General features: G+C 42.3%; 1 protein-coding gene across 1 annotated transcript; it reads left to right on the top strand.

Moving 5' to 3' along the window:
• The first annotated feature begins 6338 nt into the window (after positions 1 to 6338).
• Positions 6339 to 12007, top strand: LOC149273994 (uncharacterized). Its single transcript, XM_089505951.1, has 2 exons — positions 6339 to 6443; positions 11051 to 12007. Exons 1-2 carry the CDS (start codon positions 6371 to 6373, stop codon positions 11944 to 11946), a joined length of 969 nt encoding a protein of 322 aa, XP_089362077.1. The 5' UTR covers positions 6339 to 6370; the 3' UTR covers positions 11947 to 12007.
• Positions 12008 to 25039: the final 13032 nt, after the last annotated feature.

Raw genomic sequence — 25039 nt, 5'->3', positions numbered from 1 at the left:
AGGGGAAGACAAGGCTGCAATCTTGGTCCCTGATCCTCTAGATTTCTCCTTGATGGAGACTGTGTTTAGCAATGGAGGCTCTTCCCTGGAGGTCTTCCCAATCTGCTTCACTGAACTGACAGAAGTCTAGGGCAGCCTTTATTATCCATTGATTTATGTCTGTGTTTGATTTCTAGTCTGTCTGGAGGTCAAGTTCTCTTTGGATCCAAGGCAGAGAACACTCCAGGGCCCTCTTCCCTTCCCTGGGAATAGAAATAGGAAGACCACTATTCAGTCATTAGGAATGGCTTCCTTTCATCATGGCTCCAAACCAACTGCCTTCACCAGGAGCCTCACTGCATCAAAATGGAGGACCAGTCCTGTCTCAAAGCCATGAGTGCAATGCTCTTTTAGGAACAGAAGAAGTCCTCCTGAGGACACTCTGAGGGCTGCCATTGGCTGGAATCTCAGTCCCTCCCACCATCCCTAGCTCTGATTGGCTGGAATCCCACATCCAACACAGAATGACATCACTGCTACGGAAGGCTCTCTTGACCAATCAGAGAGCAAGATAAAGGTCTTTCTGGAAGCTTCCGTGAGAAGGAGATATAAGGCCTGAGAGACCAAGAGACAGTTGGGGGAATTGTGTCGGTTGGAGATCGAGAGAAAGAGAGTTAAAGAGCGGATCTTGGAAGTTAGTCTCAGAATTGGAAATTGGATCTATTTATTATTTTAATAGCTTGTGTGAACTGAATATTATATACTTACAAATATTGTACCTGCAAGATTCTTAATATCTTGCATGACTTATATTTCAGTTATATTTTGTTATTTATAGTAAATATCTCCTTGGAGTATCTACTACTCGACGCTCCTTTTACACGTCTTTTGGCTCAGTTGATGCTTGGGAAGATCAGTAAAGAAGTAGAAATAAGGTTCCTTAACTGGTCCCAGTGTAGGTTAAGGGAAATCCTTTTATAATTCACTGGATAATGGCAGCGGGATTTCAGGAATTTAAGGGTCTGCTGGACTAAAAGCCATAATGTCTAAATGTCTAATTAACAATTTGTAATCCACTCTGATAGCCTTTTGGCTGAATAGAAAGGTATAAAGTTATTATTATTATTATTATTATTATTATTATTACAGGGCCGCAGTTTGGCTGCTTGGACCACCGGAGATCATCACAGTGAGTCGGTTGGAAAAGCCCATCTCACTCCAGAAAATAAAGGTACTTGAGGAGTTTGAACTCTACGTCTTTCTGTAATAATAGCTACAAAACTGATAATAGCATTTGGGACATTTAGTCTTTTAAAAACAAATATGGCAGATTTCAATGCTGCTTTAAAACCTCTTTCCATCTGCCAGCTTTGCGCTGGTTTTGGGGGGAAATGAGAAAGTGTTGGGAGGGAGGGACTGCCAACAGAATTAGGAGATGCATTGCAGGCTATGGACAGTTTGCGGCCAAGAAAGGTCCAAAGCACATGGCAGCAATAGTCCAGTTTGAGAGCGCTTTAACTGCCCTGCCCCAGTGCTAGGGATTGCTGGGAACTGGAGTTTATTGTGGCACCAGAGCTCTCTGACAGAGAAGGCTCAATGTCTCACAAAACTACATTTCCCAGAATTCCCTAGCACTGAGCCAGGGCAGTTAAAGCAATCTCAGATTGGATTATTGCTGCAGTGTGTTTTGGACTTAGGTGACCCTTGGCAAGTCACACTCTCTCAGCCTCAGAGGATGGCAATGGCATCCCCTCTCTGAATAAACCTGCCAAGGAAACCCCATGATAAGTTTGCCTTAGGGTTGCCATAAATTGAATTAGACTTGAGGACACACATGAAGAACAGAAAAAAGTCTGCTATTATTTCTCAGGTTGTACATGGGAACGGGGGGCAGTGTGGTGCAATGGTTTGAGTGTTGGGTTACAACTCTGGAGTCCAGGCTCCAGTGCCCCACTCCTCCATGAAACCAGCTGGGTCCCTTGGGCAAGAAGTCACACTCTCTCAGCCTCAGAGGAAGGCAATGGCAAACCTCCTCTGAACAACTCTTGCCAAGAAAACCCCAGGGAAGGCAACCCAGAAGTCGGCAATGACTTAGAGCCACTCCACAAGAAACTACAAAGCCTCAAGAAAGAGCCAGCGGTGGTTTAGTGGCTGGAGCATTGGACTATGACCCTGGAGCCCAGGGTCCGAATGCCCTCTTGGCCACGGAAATCCACTGAGTGACCTTAGGCAAGAAGTCACACTCTCTCAGCCTCAGAGGGAGGCACTTACTAAACCACTTCTGGACAAATCTTGCCAAGAAAAGCCTTCAATGGACTTCCCTTAGGGTCACCATAAGTCAGAAACAACTTAGAAGCACACAACAACAACAAGAGCAGTAACAGCACTAACACAAGGCAGCTTGGGAGAAAAGAAGGAAGGAAGGAAAAAGGAAACTAACAAAGAAAGAAAGAAAGAAAGAAAGAAAGAAAGAAGACTTGGGAGTTGTAGTCCTCGGTTGAGAGGGATTGGAGTGGCCTTACTGCAGGGCAGGACCAGTGTTGGTAAGAAGCCTTGAACTTATTTCCTGGCATGTTTTACCAAAATCCATGGAATCCACCCCATATTACACGGAATATTCAGTCAAAATCCCTTGAAAGTTCCCGTAATGTTAATAATAATAATAATAATAATAATAATAATAGGATTTATTTATATTTTTATTAATATGGTGGATCTTTAGTAAATAAATGTAAACCTAATTGAATAAAAATAATTGTAACTTATTTCAACTCTCAAAATTACCATTGGACCAAACAAAGAATCTTTCAGTCCTTCTAATACCTTTAAGATACTTATTTGGACATGAAGGGGGGCCAGGAAGATTTATGCAATATAGAAACGTGTTCGGCTGCAACCACACTGCAGAAATAATCCAGTTTGACACCCCTTTAATTGCCCAGGCTCGGTGCTATGGAATCCTGGGAATTCTAGTTCTGTGAGACATTGAACCTTCTCTCTCAGCAAACTCTGGTATGATAACAAACTACAATTACTGGGACTTCATAGCACTGGGCCATGGCAGTTAAAACGGTATGAAACTGGATTGTCTCTGGAGTGAAGATGCAGCCTGAGTTGGTTCCAAGACACACTGCAGAAATAATCCAGTTCAAGACCACTTTAGCTGCCGTGGCTCAGTGCTAGGGAACCCTGGGAATTGTAGTTTTGTGAGAAAGAGCTCTGGTGCCACAATAAACTACAATTCCCATACATCTGAGGAAGTACGCTTAAGTCTAGGAAAGCTCATGCTGCCAACTTTTCTTTTAGTGAGTCTCAAATGTGCTACACGATCTATCTATCTATCTATCTATCTATCTATCTATCTATCTATCTATCTATCTATCATCATCATCATCATCATCTCCATTATTATTATCATTATTAAATTCAAATGCAGCTGAAAAAGTGGACTTAAATTGGCAATGCTGATATACTGTAGAGACTCTTTCTCTGGGGCTGTGATCTGGAAGCGTGGAGGCAATTCCCTTGTCAAACCAGGGAATTCTGGGAATTGTAGTTTGTTGTGACACGTATGTATATATACAGTATATGTATGTGTATATATGTCTCTCTGTGTGTGTGTGTATATATAATGTGTGTATATGTGTGTCTGTATGTCTCTCTCTCTCTGTGTGTGTATCTGTGTGTGTTTATGCATGTTCAACTGAGGACTCAGAGAAGGTTCTAGAACATACTCCATAGTCACAAACAGCACACAAAATGGCCGCCAGAACACAAAATGGCCACCAGTGTGGCTGGGGCCCCAGGGTCCCTCAGTCCCTCCTGCCTTGTTCCATATTAACTGCAGGAGGAGCCTGTGAGGGTGGGGCAGGGGGCGGGGCCTTCCAGCTCCTCTGCTCCCATTGGCCAGATTAAAGAAGGGGAGGAGCTTGTACCTCTCTATTTAGCTCTGCACGCGGAAGAGTGAGAGAGAAGGGGACAGAGGGAGGGAGGAAAGGAAAGACAGACAGAGACAAGGAGGAAGGAAGGAAGGAGGCAGAGAGAGAGGGGAGAGGGAGCAGAGGGACAAGGCCTGGAAGTGGTAGGTTTCACTACTGCACTGAGGCCTCCAAGTGCTGAGCCAGAGGTGGCCATTTTGTGTTCTGGCAGCCATTTTGTGTTCTGGCAGCCATTTTGTGCTGCTTGTGACTGTGGGGAATAATATTCCGGAACCTTCTCTGAGCCTCAGTTGAACAGAGGCCTCTCTTTCTCTCCTGAGGCTCCAGAGTCAGAAGGAGGCCAGGCTCCTTGGGCCAAAAGGAAGGAAGTGTGTCTCTTTGTGTGTCTTTTGTGTGTCTTTTCTGAGAGGGTTTTGTTATTACACAGCTCTGCTCCTTCTGGGGAACATGGGTTTTAAAAGGGATCAGAAATGGGGAGGATAGTTTTCATACAAGCCTTATTCTTCTTCCTCACAAACATTGGGCTTTGGCTTCTAAGAGGAGACTTGTCCCCCCAAAAAGGCCAAAAGTAGCTCCTTTTGGAGGTTTTAAAAGTCTCCCCAGTTTCCTTATTAAGAGATTTTCAGGGAAGAAGGAAGGAGGCAGACCAGAATAACTCATATTATTACTAAATAAACATAGAAACAAACAAGAACAACAAAAATAAGGATTAGACAGATAAGCAAACTGCTTATTTTTTAAAAGTAAATCCATTATTAGGAAGGTAAAAACAAGACTTGGGTGCTTCTGCCCTTTTCCAACCGACTCAGGCTGTATCTGCACTGAAGAAATAATCCAGTGTGAAACTGCTTTAACTCTCCTGGCTCCATTTTGTGGAATCTTGGGATTTGTAGTTTGTTGTGGCATGAGATCTCTCTGGCAGAGAATGTAAAATCCAAGGATTCCATAGTGGTTAAACTGGTGTCAAAGTGCCTTATTTCTATAGTGCAGATGGAGCCTTCTTGGGAATGGGGCTGATGATGGGGGAAAGCACTGGGGACCTCTGGAGGTTTCAGCAGATGATTTATTTATTTATGATGCCCTCATTTCACATCTATCTACAGGGACATAACCAGGGCCCTCTCAAATTCCCCATCCCCTAATCCCCCCCCCCACTCTAATAAGGCATGGAGTATCTGTTGAGTAAGGGAGCTGAAGTAAATCTATGCTAGGTCCAGGGAGCTTTCTTTGGTGGAGAGGGAGGAAGGGAATGCCCACCTCTGCATTGGGCCAAACGAGGCATTTGTCACCTGCGTATGTCACCAGCAGGATGCTGTTCTTTGTGTCTTTGAGTACTGCAGGGTTTCTTGCCAAGTCAATCCTAATCCTGGTCCCTTTTCTCAGGACCTTCATCTTGGCCTCCTTGGACACGGCTTTGGGCCTCTCTTGCTGGGCGTGACCAAGTGCAGGACAACCAGGACCCCCTGCCCACCTGATGGCCGAAACAGAGGCCAAGCAGAGGGAGTCGGGCTCCAACAGAAAGAGGCTCCTGAGGTACAACAGCTCTTTGGTAAGTTGCCATCCTTACTATTAGTTTCATCTATGTCTGGTCCGGCTCATGAAAGCAAGCGGAGAACATACTGTCCCAGTTTGGCAGAAAGAGTCCTGGGTAATCCTCTGTCACCTCATTTTTTCAGGGGCTTAGAAAATGTCCTATTTCTCTCTCCTCCTCCCACTTTCCCCATTCTCCTCAGGTCAGTTCAGTTGCTGAAAAATTTGTTCCAAGTTCAAAAGAGTGTTCATCCCTTCCACTCAAAAGAGGGGAGAAGGGAGGAGAGGAGGAAGCAGGGTCTTGCCCTTGCCAGGAGACGGAGGCAAAAGCAAACTGCGGTACCCTTCCTCGCTTGTGTGATCTTTATCATACAACTTTGGCCATCTTGACCACCTTCTGGTGTTGCTTAGCCACATGTGTCTTGCTTTCCCCATCTGTGAAATGCTGGGGGATATGGGAGAATATGTCTAGGCCTAAACTGAGGGTGGGCCCAGTGGCCCTCAAACCCAGAGCACTCCCCAGAACTGTTTTTAACAATGAAATATACCTCTGAAATTAGGTGAGATATGGCTAAATGCACTATAATTCATTGGTGACTAAATGTACTATACATGTTGGGATAGTCAGTATCCTAATCAATCAATAATATTCCAGAAATGGCCTAAATTATATTCTTTATTATATTGTATATTATATTGATAGGATTCGAGACAAACTGGATCTCAAAGGCTGCAGCTTTTTTCTGGCTTGCATAATTTAAAGTTTATTTCCTGGACTGAATTCTAAAGTGATGAAATAATATTTGCAATGCACCATGTGCTTTCCTCCCCTTTTGTTTAGTCACTCTCTGGATGAGGGCTATTTTCTGTTGCAGGTGACCTTTGCGGATGTGGCGGTATATTTCACCGAAGAGGAATGGAAAATGTTGACAAAGAAGCAGAAACTTATGTACAGTAATGTGATGATGGAGAATTACGAGAATGTGGCCTCTGTGGGTAAGGAAGCTGAATCCATTGCCCTTCCTGTTAAGACTGAGGGCCCTTTCATAATTCACTGTCAGAGAGCTATGATTCCACTTTAGAATTATAGAATCAAAGAGTTGAAACAGACCACAAGGACCATCCGGTTCAGTCCTCTGCCATGCAGGAATAGACATTCAAAGCATCCCCAAGAGATGGCCATCCAACTTCTGTTTAAAGACCTCCAAAGAAAGAGACTCCACCAAACTCTGAGGGAGTATATTCCACTTTTGAAGAGCTCTTACTCTCAGGAAGTTCCTCCTAAAGTTTAAGAGGAATCTCTTGTCCCTGTGGCTTGCATCCATTGTTCCATGTCCTTTTCTCTGGAGTAGCAGAAAGCAAGCCTGCTTCATCCTGAATATGACATCTCTTCAAATATTTGAACAGGGCTGTCATATCCACTCTTAACCTTCTCTTCTCCAAGCTAAACATACCCAGCTCCCTAAGTCGTTCCTCAGAGAACATGGTTTCCAGACCATTCACCATTTTGGTTTCCCTCCTCTGGACATGCTCCAGCTTCACAACATCTGTTTGAATTGTCGTCCCAGAACTGGACACAGGATTATTGCAAGTGAGCCTTGACCAAAGCAAAATAGAGTGGCACTATTACTTCCCTTGATCTTGACACTATACTCCTATTGATATAGCCTAGGATCACATTGGCCTTTTTAGCCGCTGCACCACACTGTTGACACATGTTCAACTTGTGCTCTACTACCATTCCTAGTTCCTTTTCACACGTAATTTAACTGTCATAACAACTTCCTGCGGAATCTTGGAATTTCTAGTTTTAGTGAGGCACTATTGTCTCCACTTTGTAAGGTTTCTAAGTATCAAATCCTAAATTGCCAATTCTGGAATGTTGTGGGACGCAAGTGCTATGCTTTTAGGGGATTTTGGTACTTAGCTCAATAGAGTGAAATAGTTTTACTGGGGCAATAGTGACCTCTGGACTCAGCCAATCTATAGCAGGTCCTGAATCAAACAGATCTTCAGTGGGATTTGAAATAGGTTTTTGTGTTTTATTTAGGGGGAAAGCAAAACACACAGAAACATACATATAAGTGTTCACGCACACACGCAAGAACTAGGTAACAAAGGTGGGCATGGTGAATAGATGTAAGGCTTTGATAATGGTGGTACGTTATCTATCCAGATCTTTATTCCAATTGTTGAGGATTTGAAATAAGGAGAGGTCAGTAGTTCCCATGACAATTGGGGTTGGTGAGTGCATTGAGGTTCTTAGCCATGAAAACAAACAGAGTGTCTATCTGTAACTGGACTGACACCGAAGAACAGCAAGTCGGGGCTGATATTTATACTGAAATTGGTTTCTGCTTGGAAGCAGAAACTGTGAGTTCAGAAAGGTTTATATCACTTTAGAATATTTCCTTTGTGGGGGAAGAATGGTGTGAAACGAATTGAATGCAATGGGTGTTTGATGCAGATACCTCAGACAAAAGGGATTAGCTCACCGCCTCTCAAATTCTTGTTGGCTCTGAATTTTGATCGCGTTCACAAGCCAATGTACACTACAGTCTGAGGGTGATGCACCAAATACAGCTCAAAACTATCATAGCAGAGTACGGAAGCAAATATCCAGATATAGGCATTGGCAATGCAATGACCACTTTTCACACTTAAAAATAAGTCACAAACACAATCGATTTCATCGAAATCCTTGGAGGTTCTCTATCTTGAGTTGCAAAATAATACAAATCTTTGCAAGCTCTCCTCTCCGACTTCCATCAACTTCACCATCCCTTGTACACACAACTCCGATCCAATCCACTCCAATCCTCATGTGAGCTGCATACTGTATTGCTTGTGAGTCATCTCCTGGTGCCAAACAGCATGAAGTGACTTCTGTAGTTAGCTTGCATCATGCCTTGGGCTCTGACTCAGGACTCTATGGCAGTCTCACAGGATATGATGCCACCTGTCAATCAAAGTATTTTTGCACATGTTTAATTGAATGTTTTTTTTTCAACAATCCTTTGACTATCTTCTTCCACTGATTCCCTCAATGCAGTAGAATCATAGAATCATAGAGTTGGAAGAGACCGCAAGGGCCATCCAGTCCAACTCCCTGCCATGCAGGAAATCCAAATCAAAGCATCCCCGACAGATGGCCATCCAGCCCCCGTTTGAAGACCTCCAAGGAGGGAGACTCCACTACACTCCTAGGAAGTGTGTTCCACTGTCGAACAGCCCTTACTGTCAGGAAGTTCCTCCTAATGTTGAGGTGGAATCTCTTTTCCTGTAACTTGCATCCATTGTTCCGGGTCCTGTTCTCTGGAGCAGCAGAAAACAAGCTTGCTCCCTCCTCAATATGGCATCCTTTCACATATTTAAACAGGGCTATCATATCACCTCTTAACCTTCTCTTCTCCAGGCTAAACATCCCCAGCTCTCTGAGTCGCTCCTCATAGGGCAAGGTTTCCAGACCTTTCACCATTTTAGTCGCCCTCCTTTGGACACGCTCCAGTTTCTCAATGTCCTTTTTGAACTGTGGTGCCCAGAACTGGACACAATATTCCAGGTGGGGCCTGACCAGAGCAGAATACAATGGCACAATTACTTCTCTTGATCTAGACACTATACTTCTATTGATGCAGCCTAAAATTGCATTGGCCTTTTTAGCTGCCGCATCGCACTGTTGACTCATGTTCAACTTATCATCTACTTGGACTCCTAGATCCCTTTCACATGTACTTTCATTCAGCAATGTGTCTCCCATCCTATATCTGTGCATTTCATTTTTTCGCCCTAAGTGCAGTACCTTACATTTCTCTGTGTTGAATTTCATTTTCATTTTGTTAGCATTGGGCCAGCTTTCTAGTCTATTCGGGTCATTTTGAATCTTGATCCTGTCCTCTGGGGTATTAGCTATTCCCCCTAATTTGGTGTCATCTGCAAATTTGATAAGTATGCTCCCAATTCTGTCATCCAGTCATTGATAAAGATGTTGAACAGCACTGGGCCCAGGACAGAGCCCTGTGGGACCCCACTGGTCACTTCTCTCCAGGATGAAAAGGAGCCATTGTTGAGCACCCTTTGGGTTCGGCCGGTCAACCAGTTACAAATCCATGTAACAGTTACCTTGTCTAGTCCACATTTTACAAGCTTGTTTGCAAGAATGTCATGGGAAACCTTGTCAAAGGCCTTACTGAAATCAAGATATACTATATCCACAGCATTCCCTTCATCTACCAAGCTGGTAATTTTATCAAAGAAAGAGATTAGGTTTGTCTGGCATGACTTGTTTCTCTGAAACCCATGTTGACTTTTTGTGATTATGACATTGCCTTCTAGATGTTCACAGACTCTCTGTTTAATGATCTGCTCCAGAATCTTTCCTGGTATTGATGTCAGACTAACTGGACGATAATTGTTGGGATCCTCTTTCTTCCCCTTTTTGAAGATGGGGACAACGTTTGCCCTCCTCCAGTCTGCTGGGATTTCTCCTGTTCTCCAGGAGTTTTCAAATATGATTGCCAATGGCTCCGATATTACATTTGCCAGTTCTTTTAATACCCTTGGATGTAGTTCATCTGGTCCTGGAGACTTAAATTCATTTAGATTAATAAGGTATTCCTCTACTATCTCTTTACTTATTCTGTGCTGAAATTCCCCTATTCTGTCCTCTGCTCCATTATCCTCAGGTTGAGCACCCTTTGCCTTTTCTGAGAAGACTGAGGCAAAGAAGGTGTTGAGTAATTCTGCCTTTTCTCTGTCTTCTGTTAGCATTTTGCCATCTTCTCCACGCAGTGGCCCTACCGTTTCCTTCTTCTTCCTTTTGCTGTGGACATATCCAAAAAAGCCCTTTTTATTGTTCTTAACCTCTCTAGCAAGCCTGAGTTCATTCTGCGCTTTAGCTTTTCTGACTTTACCCCTACACATGCCTGCTATTTCTTTGAATTCCTTTTTTGTGATTTCCCCCTTTTTCCATTTCTTATACATGTTCCGTTTCAAACTTAGCTCGGTTGAAAGTTCCTTAGTCATCCATCCTGGTTTCTTGAGACACCTCCCGTTTTTCTTTCTCACTGGAACTGTTTGAAATTGTGCCTTCAGTATCTCTCTTTTGAGAAACTCCCATCCGGTCTGAACTCCCTTTTCTTTTAGTATTTCTGACCATGGGATCACCCTCAATACTTCTCTAAGTTTACTGAAATCCGCTCTCCTAAAGTCTAGAATGCATGTTTGACTATGCCTGGCTTCTCCTTTCCATTGAATAACAAACTCCAGGAGAACATGGTCACTTCCACCTAATGATTCCACCACTTGCACCCCATTAACCAAGTCATCCTTGTTGGTTAGGATCAGATCCAAAATAGCTGACCCCTTTGTTGCCTCTCCACTAGTAACCATACGGTCTCTTCTTTGCTAGCTCCTATGAGTAAGAATGCAACCGTACAATGGATTTAGGGGCATAAGTAGCAGGGTCATGCTTGGGTTACTCACAGCAACTTTATTAATTTAATCTCTGAGAAGGAGGGGTTAATGAGGGCTAAATCATGCGGTAACACCCTCCTCTGTTAAGTCTGATTTTCAGTCTCATCTGTAATTTTCCTTCTTTACAGAAAAACATTTGAGTCATGAGAGAGTCCACACAAGAAAGAAGTCACAAAAATGCCAGCACTGTGGGAAACATTTTGCTTACAAGTCAATCCTTGTACTGCATCAGAGGGTCCACACAGGAGAGAAGCCATACAAATGCCAGCATTGTGGGAAATATTTTTCTTGGAAGTCTGACCTAGTGAAACATCAGAGAGTCCACACAGGAGAGAAGCCATATAAATGCCAGCTTTGTGGGAAATGTTTTTCTCGGAGGTCAATCCTAATAATACATCAGAGAGTTCACACAGGAGAGAAGCCATACAAATGCCAGCGCTGTGGGAAATGTTTTTCTCAGAAGTCAATCTTAATGATACATCAGAGAGTCCACACTGGAGGGAAGCCATACAAATGCCAGCATTGTGGGAAATGTTTTTCTTGCAAGTCTGACCTAGTGAAACATCAGAGAGTCCACACAGGAGAGAAGCCATACAAATGCCAGCATTGTGGGAAATGTTTTTCTTGGAAGTCTGACCTAGTGAAACATCAGAGAGTCCACACAGGAGAGAAGCCACACAAATGCCAGCATTGTGGGAAATGTTTTTCTTTGAAGTCAAACCTATTGAAACATCAGAGAGTCCACACAGGAGAGAAGCCATACAAATGCCAGCGTTGTGGTAAATGTTTTTCTTTGAAGTCAAACCTATTGAAACATCAGAGAGTTCACACAGGAGAGAAGCCATACAAATGCCAGCGCTGTGGGAAATGTTTTTCTCAGAAGTCAATCTTAATGATACATCAGAGAGTCCACACTGGAGAGAAGCCATACAAATGCCAGTATTGTGGGAAATGTTTTCCTTGGAAGTCATACCTAGTGAGACATCAGAGAGTCCACTCAGGAGAGAAGCCACACAAATCCTAACATTATATTTGTCAATAACGAATACAAAAATATATTTTTTCAATCCAGCAGTGCAAAGAAAAGGCCCTTGTGATCTTATTTGTAAAATTTGTCTGTCAATATGTCTCTATGTTTTCAAGTTGGATTTTGTTACGTTTAGGTTTTAATTGCCAATAGTATAGATAATTGCTTTTGGTTGTCAATTTGGCTGGGGATTGTGGGTTGTGGTATAGGTTAGGTAGATGGGAGGTTGGGATTTGTTGCAGCTGGTTAGAATAGTTATGGGAATTATAACTTTTGCAATGTGTGGGATTTTGGCTTAAGAAAGTTGGGGGCAGGTATTTACAGAAAGGGCTAGTTTCTGGGAATGGCAAAGGGGGCCTTGTTACCTGTGGGGCATAGACTTTGGGAATTGGAGGTGGGGGCTAGGTTTGGAAGAGGGTGATGTTTTAGGTTTTGGGGTTTTAATGTTTGGTTTGGATTGGAGTGGTCAGTTCTGGCTTAAACACTGAATTTCTATGTGTTCTCAATAAAGTTCTTTACTGTTTCAACACACTGGACTTTGATGCACAGAATTTCTGAATTTGCCCAAAACTGACCCTTTCTTCTCTCCTCAGTTCTCATCTCCATTCCCAGCCATAAGAACAGCACAGACACACAGACACAAACATAAAGGATACACAGAGAGAGCTGTATTTCCAAAGCAGAGCCTTCCTTTCCTGCCTTTCCCTCCTGAGTCCAGCACTGCACCTTGGCCTTCATCGCGGTCTCCTCAAAGGAACAAAGGAGGGAAGGAAGGGTAGGTGCATACGTTCCTTTCCCACAAAGTCCGCCAGCGGAATAAGCAGCAGCATCTAGGACCTGGCAATCCCTGTGCAGTCTCAGCCCCAGAAGCCATTGCTGTCCTCACAGTCTGTTCTGAGGGAGGGAGAGAAGTGGGGAGATCCCTTGTTCATTCAGAGGAATGGCTTGAGGGGAGAAGCCCCTCTTCTCCCCCCAAAGAAAGGCAGGGGTCCTGCAAGGCCTCCTATCCCTCTTTTCTTCCCTGCCCCCTCCTTGGGGGATTCCTTGGGTCCCGGGTACTTGGGGAGTTATTATGAGAAATGAAGGCCGGTGGGACCCTTGGAGAGAGGCATGGCCATGGAGGGGAGGGGGATCCAAAGGTAAAAACGAGTTTGAGGAGCCCCCTCCCTCGTGGAAAGTGGGGCCGAGGAGAGACCCTCTCTTCTGATGCTTCATTTGGGGAAGAGTTTTGTGCCAAATAGAAAGCATTGCACAGGATAGGATTCAATAGCATTTTTCTGGGGGGGGGGGAGTTTTCTCTGGAGTCCTGGGGGAGGGGGCTCTGGGGGGAGAGAAGAGCCAAAATCCTCTTGGCCAAAACCAAGAGGAGGGAGACAGAGGGACCTCAAAACTCTGGCAATCCCCTGTCAACCTGGGAAATAGGCTTAGAGGCCCACAGGATCCAGATTGGGTATCCTCCTCACATACTTATCTTTTCCTTCACAACAACCCTGCAGAGGAGGACCAACATACCCATAGCCCCAGAAACATTCCTCCCCAGTTCTGGGAGCATACTGAAAGGGCTTTTGACTCCCTCGAAGAGATGTTGTTGTTATTATTATTATTATTATTATTATTTATATTCGACCTTTTCTCAAAGGAATCAAAGAGGATTACAGTAATAAAATGACATACAATTTAAGAAATACAATTAAAATTCCAAACCCCCAACCCTTCTCCCAATTATAAAAACATTAATCAACCCTTAAAAATCCTATTAAACAGCAAGAAAATGTAAAACTTTCATAACACAATACAGTAAAAAAGTTTTTCAGGCAAGAAATGGCTCATTTTCTGAAGGAGAGGTGGGAGGGCAGGAACGATATACATCAATAGCAATTTCCATCACATTAATCTTGGCAAGGGTAAGGGTCGGGGGGGAGGGGGGAGGCAAGTCAATCGATCGAGTCTAGTCTGGAAAGAGATCCATCTTAATACTCTTCTTAAAGGCTTCCAAGGTGTTAATGGGACGGATCTCATCCGGAGGTCGTTCCAGAGTGAACCAACACCTTGTATCTTGCCTGGAAACTAATGGGCAGCCAGTGGAGGGATTTAAAAACCTGTGTAATGTGGGCAGTTCTAGAAGTGCCTGTAACCAACCTGTCTGCCATATTCTGTACCAATTGAAGTTTCTGAATTTGGTACAAGGGTAGCCCCATGTAGAGTGCGTTACAGAAGTCAAACCAAGAGGTGACCAGCGCATGTACTACTGTTTCAAGGTCTCCCTGCTCTCCGCCCCATGTCTCCGAATGATCTCACCCAGCAGCTTCATGTAAATGTTGAATAGCACTGGGAACAGAATCACACTTTGAGGGATGTCCGACTTGAGCTCCCTCTTGGATGAACAACTGTCCCAAAGTGACAGGAATCTGCCCGAGAGGTAGGACCTGAACCACTGGAAAGCAGTGCCCCAATTCCCAACTCTCCCATATGTTCCAGAAGGATACTGTGGTCAATGGTATTGAAGGCCGCTGAGAGGCCTTCAATAGCACCAGCAGGGTCACACTTCCCCTTTTCAAAGAGCTGTCGATGCTCAAACGGAGATCGCCGACTAAGGTGACCATGGTCGTCTCAACTCTGTAACCCTTCCTAAATCCAGTTTGAAATGGATGTAGAAAAATCCATTTCTTCCAAGACTGCTTGGAGTTGAATGGCGACTTCCCCCTCGATTACCTTGCCTAAGAATATTAAGATCCAAACTGTCCTGTCATTGTTTCTGTCCAGAGGGTCAAGGGAAGGCTTTTTAGAAGTAGTTTAACCACCGCCTCTTTCAGGCAAGATGGAAGAAAGCCTTCCCTGAAAGATGCATTAGTTATGTTTTTTAGCAGCATCTTGATGGCATCTCCCCCTGGACGGCCAGCCAAGATAGGAAAGGATCGAGAGAGCAAGTCGTCTTTTTCATACTCCCAAGGAGCTTGTCCACATCCTCTGTACTAATGACTCAAATTGATCCAGAATAACATTATTGGCGGAGGCTCTGGATACCTCTCCTGTCACCTCTGTCATAAGGCCAGCATCCAAATCTGCTCTCATCTGAGAGATTTTGTCTGCAAAGGAGTTATTAAAAGCCTCACAGCATGCTTATGTAGGTTCTAATAAAGAGTTCAGGGTTCTGGAAGCTATATATTAAATAGGACAAATATATAGTTTGGCAAATGGGTGATATAACCCAAGAAAATGGTTTAGTTCACAGAGACTGGAAGAATCTTAAAGTGAAAGTTGAAAGAATAGATGTGTATATGCAGAACATGTTCACGTCTATAAACTTCACTGTCAAACATACTGGTGGCGACCAGATGACAGAGAAGCGTTGGTGGGACCCCAAAAGCCATCAACCAACTGGAAAAGGAGATTCAACAGAGGGAAAAAGACCAAAGATTGTGATGAACTATCTAGAGAACGGGATGATTTTGATAAGGGACACTTTACGGTCTACAGAAGAAGATGTAAAGATTGCTCAGCGCACTCAAGGAATGTGGTCCAGTGAAACAGGAGGAAGCAAAGACTTTTTACTAGATGAGGTGTTAAGTCCACAGCCGGTAAAAAGAAACACGTGGTCAGTTACAAGGACTGATCCAGAGAAGACTCCTAAAAAGGACAAGGATATAATTGAGTTGATAGCCTGGAAAACCAATATATTGTTGTTTGCCATTAGTATAATGGAAGATGAAGTATTTTCAAAACCATACTGGGAACGGGGCAAAGTAGTTGGAGATAATGCTCCATCAGCCTTTAATCCAATAAGAGTAAAGGGTTAAAAGATTAAATATGTTTGATAAAAACATTTAAATGGAACATATAAAGCTCTAAAGTTGGGAAAAAAGGTTATTTAAGTGTTATTAAAATATTAAAACCCAACAAGTGATAAGGGATATGGATATAATATGCTAAACTTATCAGAAAATGATGGTAAGTTGTTATAACAGGTAGAACTGATATTAGACATATGTTTAAAAGGGGAACATACAGGAAAATACCAAAGATATTTAAGTTGGAAATGGTTATTGATAAAACAAGTATATGAAATATATCACATGTGTCACCTGATGTGTGTATAATGTTATATATAATGGGTAAGTATAATTGATAACTGGGAGTTCCTTGGACCATAGAACCGTTTGGTTCTGTGTCTCAATGAACCTATTAAAGGGGGGAGGCGTGTGACGGACTGACTTACAAACCAGCCAATCAGAAGCCAGAGACTCTCAGCCAATCAGGTGCTGGCTGAGGAGTTTGAAGATTCCGCTTGGCAGTTGGGTGGAGTCAGTTAGGGTTTGCAATCCTGAGGGATGAAGCGGGAGTTCAGTGGGAGATAGTTATAGAGAGGATGGGAACAGTAGAGTCCAAGAGAGGAGTGGGTTCCCATAGTTCCTGAGGGATGGTTACTTAAGGAACTGCTTTGTCCAGAGAGGGACAGGATTAGTTCTGCAGAGTCTAGAAGAGAGACTCAGGGGACCCAGACTCAGGAAGAGGGCTTTGGCTTACATCATTTCTTGAGGGATAGTAATAGCCTGTGTGGCGGAGTTGTTGTTGTTATTGTTGTTATTGTTGTTGTTATTATTATTATTATTATTATTATTGAGTTAAAACCAGACCTGTATATATGTAACAAAAGAAGACATAGTAACAACTCCATCTCAAAGATACCTTTGCCTATTCTGTGTTAAAAAATAAACTTATATCCTTGTTTAACCAGCCGCTCGGTCTGTGTTTTAAAATCCATCCACACGACTGTCCTTCAAACACCCAAAGAAGTGTCAGGTCAAAATAGAAGAGAGGATTGTGAATCGTTACATCATCTATTAGAGATTTAAATCTGATTCTAGGTCTTTTTCCTTCCCAGATGAACTTTTGCAGGTCCTTCTGCCGTTCTAAAAATGGTTTGTCATTAAGAAGGATAGGTATAGTCTGAAATGAAAACAGTAATTTAGGCGGTACGTTCATTTTAACTGCTGCAATCCTACTCAAGAAGGATAGATTGAGTTTAGCCCATCTATTGGGATCTTGGTTGATATCACCCCATATTTTCTTGTAGCTGTTTTTAAAGAGGTCTCGGTTTTTAGAGATGAACTCAGCACCTAGATATTTGACCCTTTTTTCTACTTTAAAGCCAGTCTCCTCTTGTAGATTTCCCTGATCATTCTTTTGTTAAATTCATTGGTAAAATATTTGTCTTATCCCTTTTAATCCGGAAACTTGAATGCTGTCCATATTCCTTTAATTTATAAAGTAGGGGATTAACACTTTCTATTGGGTCAGATAAGTATATCACCACGTCGTCCGCGTATAGTTTAAGTATGTACTCTTCCTGTTTTATTTCCAGGCCTTTGGTCTTCTTATCTTCTTTAATGCTAGGGCTCAAAGTCTCTAAAGGGGCCATAAATAACAAAGGTGAGAGGGGTATCTCTCATTACAGGTAATGCCTTCGCTTTTCCCCATTAATAATAAGCCTTGCTGCTTGTTTTCTATAGATTGCATCTATCCAGCTGATAAAGTTATCTCCTAGAACCATTTTTCTTAAGGTTTCCAGCATGAAGTTCCAATTGACTTCATCAAATGCCTTTTCAGCCTCAAGAAAAATCATAGCTGCTTTTTAATCTATTTTCTTCTCATAGAAGTCTATAATATCTAGTAAATTCCTCGTGTTGTTTCTAAGGTGCTTTTTTGGGAAGAAGCCCGTTTGGTCTACGTTTATGATATTTTGTAGGGTTTTTAAAAATCTTCCTGCTAAGACCATTGCAAAGATTTTATAATCGTTGTTAAGGAGAGAAATGGGTCTGAAATGTTTCACCTCCAGCAGCTCCTTACTTTCTTTAGGAATCAGTAGAATATCATCTATCTTCCAAGAGTCAGGCATTCTTCTTTGTGAGATCCATGATTTCTACAAGGGTTTAATTAGCTCTTTCTGTAAGCTCTTGTAATACATTGCGCTTAGGCCATCTGGCCCTGGCTCTTTCGACGTCTTGGTTTTACTGATTGCTTCTAGCACCTCAGGAGCCGTTATTGGATTATTAAGTTCGATTCTCTCTTCTTCGTCAATCTTTACTACGTCTTCTCTGTCCAAAGATTCTTGTCTCCTCTCATGGGAAATATATTCTTCTTTGTATAGATTTGTGAAATATTTATATAAACATTCTTTCATATGTTTTTGGTTGGAATAAATCTTGTCCCCTTCTTTAACCCTTGAAAAGATCCATTTCTCCTTTTCCTTTTTCAGTTCCCATGCTAACCATTTGCCAGGTTTATTATCATTCTCAAAGTGTTTCTGTTTGATGTATCTTAATTTTTTCTCCTGGTCTTCTATTAGCCATCTGGATATTTCCTTTTGAATCTTCTTAATCTGTTGTTGAATCATTTTGTTTTGGGGGTTTTCTTTAATTAATTGTTCCTCATCCTTTAACTTTTCCTGTAGTTCTTTCCAATTTTTTTCTCTATTTTTCCCCTTTCGTAAGATTGCTTCAAATAGAAACCCCTCATTACGGCTTTCTTTGTGTCCCAGACGATCTCTGGGCTGACTTCCCCATTCAGGTTTTCTTCAAAGAAGGATTTAAGGGGGTTTGTTTTTGCTTAATCTAGAATTTTTCCATCTTTTAACAAAGTCTCATCTAGTTTCCATATCAGTTCCTTAGGTTTACTCTTCAAAGAGAATAAAATGGGATTGTGATCCAATAGGATTTTTGGTAGGGTTTCTCCTGTTTCCACCATTGTGCTAATAGTTGGGGAAGTCAAGAACATATCTATTCTCAACCAGGATTGATGAGTGTTTGAAAAGAACGTAAATCCTTAGACAGACCCTACTTCATTCTCCAGTATCTTCTAATGCAAATTCAAAGAAAGATTTTGGCAATTTCCCTTGCTTTAAGTATATTTTGTTATCTGCTTTTCTATCTATCTGGGGGCCTATCACCCCTTTCCAATCTTCCATCATTAAGGTCCTATCGCACAAACGGTCTGGCATTTGTCATTTCAATTTTAAAAAAAAAACAGGCCTTTATTTCCTAAGGGTCCATAAACTCCCACCATTAGGATCTTTTGGTCTTGTAAAGTAACTTCTCCACCAACCAAGTATCCATTGGGGTCTGAGAATACCTCTTTAGATTCTCATTTATCCTTTACATAAATCACTACACCTTTTCCCCTCTTTTTTGAAGCTGCTATGTATTCTTTCCCCAATTTGGTGTTTTTCAGCAATCTTATATCCTCTTTCTTTATATGGGTTTCCTGAAGGCAAATCACATCAAGTCTCTGTTTCCCTCAATAATGAAAAAGTTTACCTCGGGGTTTTTTGGCTGTTAATTCCTTTAACATTCGATGATAGGATGTCCGTCTTTTCCCATTTCATCCTCATATTCTCCATCTATATCGTCCTCTCTTCTGTTTGGTTTCCGAAGCAATTCTCCTTCTTCTGTTTCTTCTTCTAAGCTCTCTTCCTCCTTATCCTCTTCTCCTTTTCTGGGGTTGTTTCTTTCTTCTTTCTGACTGTCCCCTTTATTAAGTTCTTTTTCATTCTCATGTAGAACATTTCTTTCTTTTTGTACCATTGATTTGGTATCTTTTTTGCTTGAATTTAAAAGATAGGCCCTGAGTTAGTTCCCATTTGTAGTGGATTCCATTGCTGCGCAAAACCTTAGTCAGTGGTCCATATTCCTTCCTCTTCCTTAACAGTTTCCCAGAGATATCTTTAAACAATAAAATTTCATTTTCTTCGGTTCTGAATCTTGTATGAAAGTTTTGTTGTAGAATTGCTCCTTTCATTTGAGTCCTAACAAAATAAATGACGATATCTCTGGGCAGTTTCTTCTGTTTTGCAAACCAGGAGTTTATTCTAAACATCTTGTCCACCTCAAGGAGAAAAGTTTCATTATCTAGGTCCATAAATTCAGCCAAGGCCGGTATTATCTTTTTATATAGATCTTTGTCCTTCTTTTCAGGAAGACCTCTCATTCTAAGACATCTCTCCCTAAATCTTTGCTCTAATTTAATTCTTTCTGCTATATCTTCAGTATGTTCTTTTGATGATCTCTGTATCTCTTTTCCCAATTCTTTATTTCCTTCCTCCAGGAATGTCACTCTTTCCCTGGTTTGTGTTAATTCTGATGTTATCTTTTCCAGAGAGTATTTATGTTAAGCAACGGGTGGACATTAAATCAACACAATCCCCAGACTTTCCCTAGTCTTTAAGCTGAGGCAAATACATTTGATGTGGTCCATCTTATGGATAGGTATCCTGGCCAAAGCAAGATTGTCTTCATGGACCAAAGTGATGTCCCCTTACCTGCTCACTGATGGAGAACCCGGCTGGTAAGGCCTGATCCCAGGTGGCAGAGCTCTCATCACCCAGCCAGGTCTCCGTGAAACAAGCCAGGTCAGCCTATTCATCCAGAAGGAGATCATGGACTATCTGTGTTGTATTTTTGACTGACCTGGCATTACACAAGAGCAGGGAAAGGTTCTGTGGTTGATTTGGTATCCTCTCCAGCTCTTTTGGGATAGCAGGGAGAATGGAAGGGGAGAGAGATATTTTTCAGGCTCCTAATTGCAGCTCCTCTTGCAACACAAAAGGCAGTACTTTGAAAAGGAACAGCTTTTATTGAAGAAGAAGGTACATGCAATAGAAGTGACTTCTTTTGTCAGGAATGAAAGAAAGTATAAACATATCAATAAAGCTAATTAATTGGATAGCCCTTTCCTGCACAGTGTCCTCCCATCCAGGATTCTGGCAGCTTTTCTAAAAACAATTAATCTCTCATGTGCCTTTTCTCAACCACTGCACCTCTGGCCTTGGACCACAGAACTCAGCCACACAACAGTTTAATTAACATTATAGTTTAACAATATATATATATATATATATATATATATATATATATATATAATATGAAACCCCATCAATCCCAATCTAATATGGTAGCATATGAAAATATAATAAGCATAAACCCATAACAACATAATGCAATATAAAGATACAAATAACTCTAGGTTCCCCCTCCTTTTCCAGAAACCAGTCTTTTAAACTCAAGCCTCTGTTAGAAGGGTGATTCCTGCACATTCCAATCCTAGCAAAGAAGCACATTCTTTAGCCATGGTCTCTCTACCTCTTTCTAGTATCTTCTATTAAAGCACATATTAAAACATATTATTTTAACCCACCATAAATCCCATCTATCTTAACTCTAATTTAAACCTAAACCTATAACCCTTATGGCATGAAACCCTAAAAGAATAAATGAATAAAACCACACATAAAGGGATTCATGACATATTGTGACTTCAGGCTGATGCTCCTTGCCTGCAGCAATGAGTTGGGACCATTGTGAATTTAGGCTAATGCTGCTTACCTGAAGATTTGAGACGTGACCATTGGAACCTGAGGCTGATGCTCCTTGCCTGAAGAATTGACACAGTACTATTGTGACTTCAGTCTGATGCTCCTTACCTGAATAATTGAGACAGTACTATTGTGACTTCAGGGTGGTGCTCTTTACCTGAAGGATTCAGACTGGCCCAGTGTGACTTTATGCTGATGTTCCTTGCCTGAAGGATTGAGACGGGAGAAATTTCACTTCAGAATGGTGCTCTGTATCTGAAGGATTGAGACTGACTCATTGCAACCTCAGGCTGAATCTCCTTGCCTGAAGGATTGAGACTGGCCCATTGTGATCTCAGCCTGAGGTTCCTTGCCTGAACAATTGAGATGGTACAATGGTGACTTCAGGGTGGTGCTCTTTACCTGAAAGATTGAGACAGGAGAATTGTCACTTCAGACTGGTGCTGTATACCTGAAGGATTGGGACTGGCCCATTGCGTGTCAGAAACAGTGTATAAGAGTTCTGTCATAAAGGGTAAAAATATTAGGGTTTGGTTATTAAAGTAGGAGTTATAATGGTAGTTCATAGTAGGTAGTGTAGAGTGATGGGTTATAGAAAGCACATCATGGAAAATGATAGAAGGGCAGATGGAGTGGCTTTTAGATGAAGGAGGGCGTTTGGAAAGAGGGATGGGGTTGCAGCTGTAGATGGTTATCAAGGAGGAGTGAAGCTGGTTTGGGAAGACCGCTCTTAAAGGTGAGGCTGTCTGGGAGAAGGGAAGGGAAGTATAGACAACCTTGGTATTTATGCAACCTCCGCTTGTGTTGCTTTAGCTTGGGAATTGGGGGCTGGCTTAGGGAGGGGTTGAGCAAGTTCCTTTGGACTTCAGACTTTGCAAAAAGGTGTTAATGGATGTTTCTGCCTGGATTCATCAATAAAGCTTCTTTTGTTTCAAATGAGTTTTATTTTTTGAGCACAGGACTGACTCCAAATCTCACCATTTGCAAAGTCTCACAGTTTTACCTCAAATGGAGACCCAGGAACAAGAAGAGTTCTTGGGGAACTCGGTGGTTCTGGAGATCCCGGTGGAGGAGGAGCATATGCCTTCTTCAGAGGAACTAGGGCCAAGCCCAAGACTGGGAAACCTCCTGAAGCTCACACCATCCAGGCCACCACTGGAGGATTTGGGTTTCCGGCCCCAGACTGGGGAAAGGAAGGCCGTCGGGGGCAGAGAGACAGCCTGGGACCTGGCAGTGGGGGAGTCACTTGATAGCCGCCCCAGGACAGAAGAACCCCAGGTAGACGTTTATTGAATGGAGGAAGACAGAAAGGAAATAAAGGACCATATGAAGTGGATGGTGTCCAAGTTAAAGATGTAAGACAAAGGTGTGAATTCTGACTTAAACCCAGAGCTGAAGTGTAACAGAAATTTCAGGAAACTTAAAGTTCTAGGACTGACAGAGCAAAGAATTGACAAGAGGACCTAGTAAATTGAAAATCCATAAGTTTATTTTCAATTGTCGACAAAGGAAAACATTTAGCTCCCCCCCTTTTCAGCCAGAGCAAAGGGAAAAAAGGTTTAAACGGAACTTACAAGTGGCGGGCTGCCTCCAACCCCCCTTCGTCTTTCTGTTAACACCTTCCTTTCCAAAACTACAACCGCTTGTCTTTCTGCACCAAACCCATTTCTAAATCTATCAGCCGCTTTTAGCACACTCAAACATCTGTATCTATTTACTCTGTACAATCTGCAAAGTCCTCCAGCTCTTTAACTTTAAAACCCTTGTTGATCCAGTCTCCTTTAAACCATCTGTACAATTTTCAAACATTTGAGCTTGCAAACTGGCCTTTTACACACCATCATTTTTATATATTTACATCTTTTAAAATGCATCTCACTTTATTCTTGGATGCTTTCCCTTTTCGAAGAAAAACCCCAGGCACCTTCCTTGTTTAACTTTATTTCACCTTAATTACAATTCAGTTCACAAAACACACATGCACACATCCATCTGTTGTTGTCAATTGTTCTGGTTCCGTGTTCCAGGTGATGCTGGAGAAGAGGCCCAGCCTCCAGGGGAACCAGAGGCTGCAGGCGATGAGGAGAGGGACTCCTTGCCCAATGTATGGCTCACCTGGAGGGCCAGCACCAGGAAGGCCAGTCCCCCCACCTGCACAAAGGCCCCATTCCCACTCCCTCATTTGCCCTGGATAGAACTGGGCAGATTTGGGTGCCCCCATATCGAATCTCCCCAGAAACAAGTTCCTACTACCCTTGACCTCATTCAGGGTAATTACCCCCTGAACTTGACCTGGTCATGACCAGGGCTGAGTTCATATTTGCCAGCAGCAGGGAAGAGCCGGTTGTTTCCAAAAAGAAAGGGTCAATAGTCCGCTTTCAGAAAAACTGCGCTAAGGGGGATTTGCCCTGGATCTCTTTGCAAGCCCCTGATCGAGTTGTGTTAAAATCGGCGCAAGTGTGAACTTCCAACTTTTAAACCGGTTTGAAAACCAGGGTAAAATGTAGTCTGAATGGCCCCTACATTTAAGGGTGAAGGGAGTAAGAAACAACAAGCAAAGTCTAAACACTTCCTTTGACCATTGCAGCGCTGGAGCATGTCGCCACCCTCGAATTGTCAATGGCTCACCTGCAGCAAGACCAGGAGCAGCACAGAATGTGGCTATAACAACTCGGTGTGTGGCATTTCCCACAACAATGATGTGGGTCTTCCTTTTTTATTTTCAATTTTTTTATTACACTGAGATATTCCCATGATAGTATTTAAATGACGAAATATTGACCAAATATTAACTATTAATTTAATGGAATGTTATCGCCCTTTTCTTCAAATGTTTTAAGACAACTCCATTCCATTTCTAAATATCCTTTTGGTTTCCCTTTTAGTAAGGCAGATACTACATCCACATTTCTAGCTTCATATATCTTAATCAACCAATCTTCGATAGAAGGAGTAATTGTAGATTTCCAAACTTGAGCAAATAAGATCCTTGCACATGATTGATTGATTGACTGATTGATTGATTGAAATTTTATTTATATACCGCCGTTCCTATGATCACGGTGGTTTACAAAACAAAATGAAAATACGATACATTACAGATTACAGATATAATACAATACATATCACAGATTAAAAATCAAAATTAACAGCAAAAATCCCTCATATAAAAGCATACACTACTATACATCATTAAAATCCGTCGTTAAGACCAGTCGAGATAATAAAACAGTCTAAAAAATACAATAAATAGTATACAGGAGCAAAACAGTAAGGACATGTGGGGGAAGGCTTGATGAAATAAATGAGTCTTAAGGTTTTTCTTAAATGACTCCAGGGAGGGGGCTAAGCAGAGCTCCTCAGGGAGAGCATTCCAAAAGTGCGGGGCCACAACAGAAAAAGCCCTTTGCGCAGTCACTGCGTATCTTGTCTTGGGAACACTCAAAAGTTTTTTCCCACGAGACCTGAGAGTGTGGGGCGGATTGTATGGGGAGAGGCGGTCCTCCAAGTACTCTGGGCCCAAGCCATTTAGAGCTTTATAGGTAACAACCAACACCTTGTATTGTGCCCGGAAGCGAACTGGCAGCCAGTGCAGAGCTTCCAATATAGGTGTTATGTGGCTGGCCCTGGAGCTACCAGTGTCCAGCCTGGCGGCCATATTTTGAACCAACTGCAGCTTCCGAGTTTGGTACAAGGGTTGCCCCATGTAGAGCGCATTGTAGA

Source organism: Sceloporus occidentalis, unplaced genomic scaffold (genome assembly GCF_023333645.1).
Source record: "Sceloporus occidentalis isolate IW3139 unplaced genomic scaffold, rSceOcc1.0.p SCAF_354, whole genome shotgun sequence".
In the NCBI taxonomy this organism is placed as follows: domain Eukaryota; kingdom Metazoa; phylum Chordata; class Lepidosauria; order Squamata; family Phrynosomatidae; genus Sceloporus; species Sceloporus occidentalis.
Note: the sequence above shows the minus strand (reverse complement) of the source record. Positions and strands in the feature narration are given on the sequence as shown.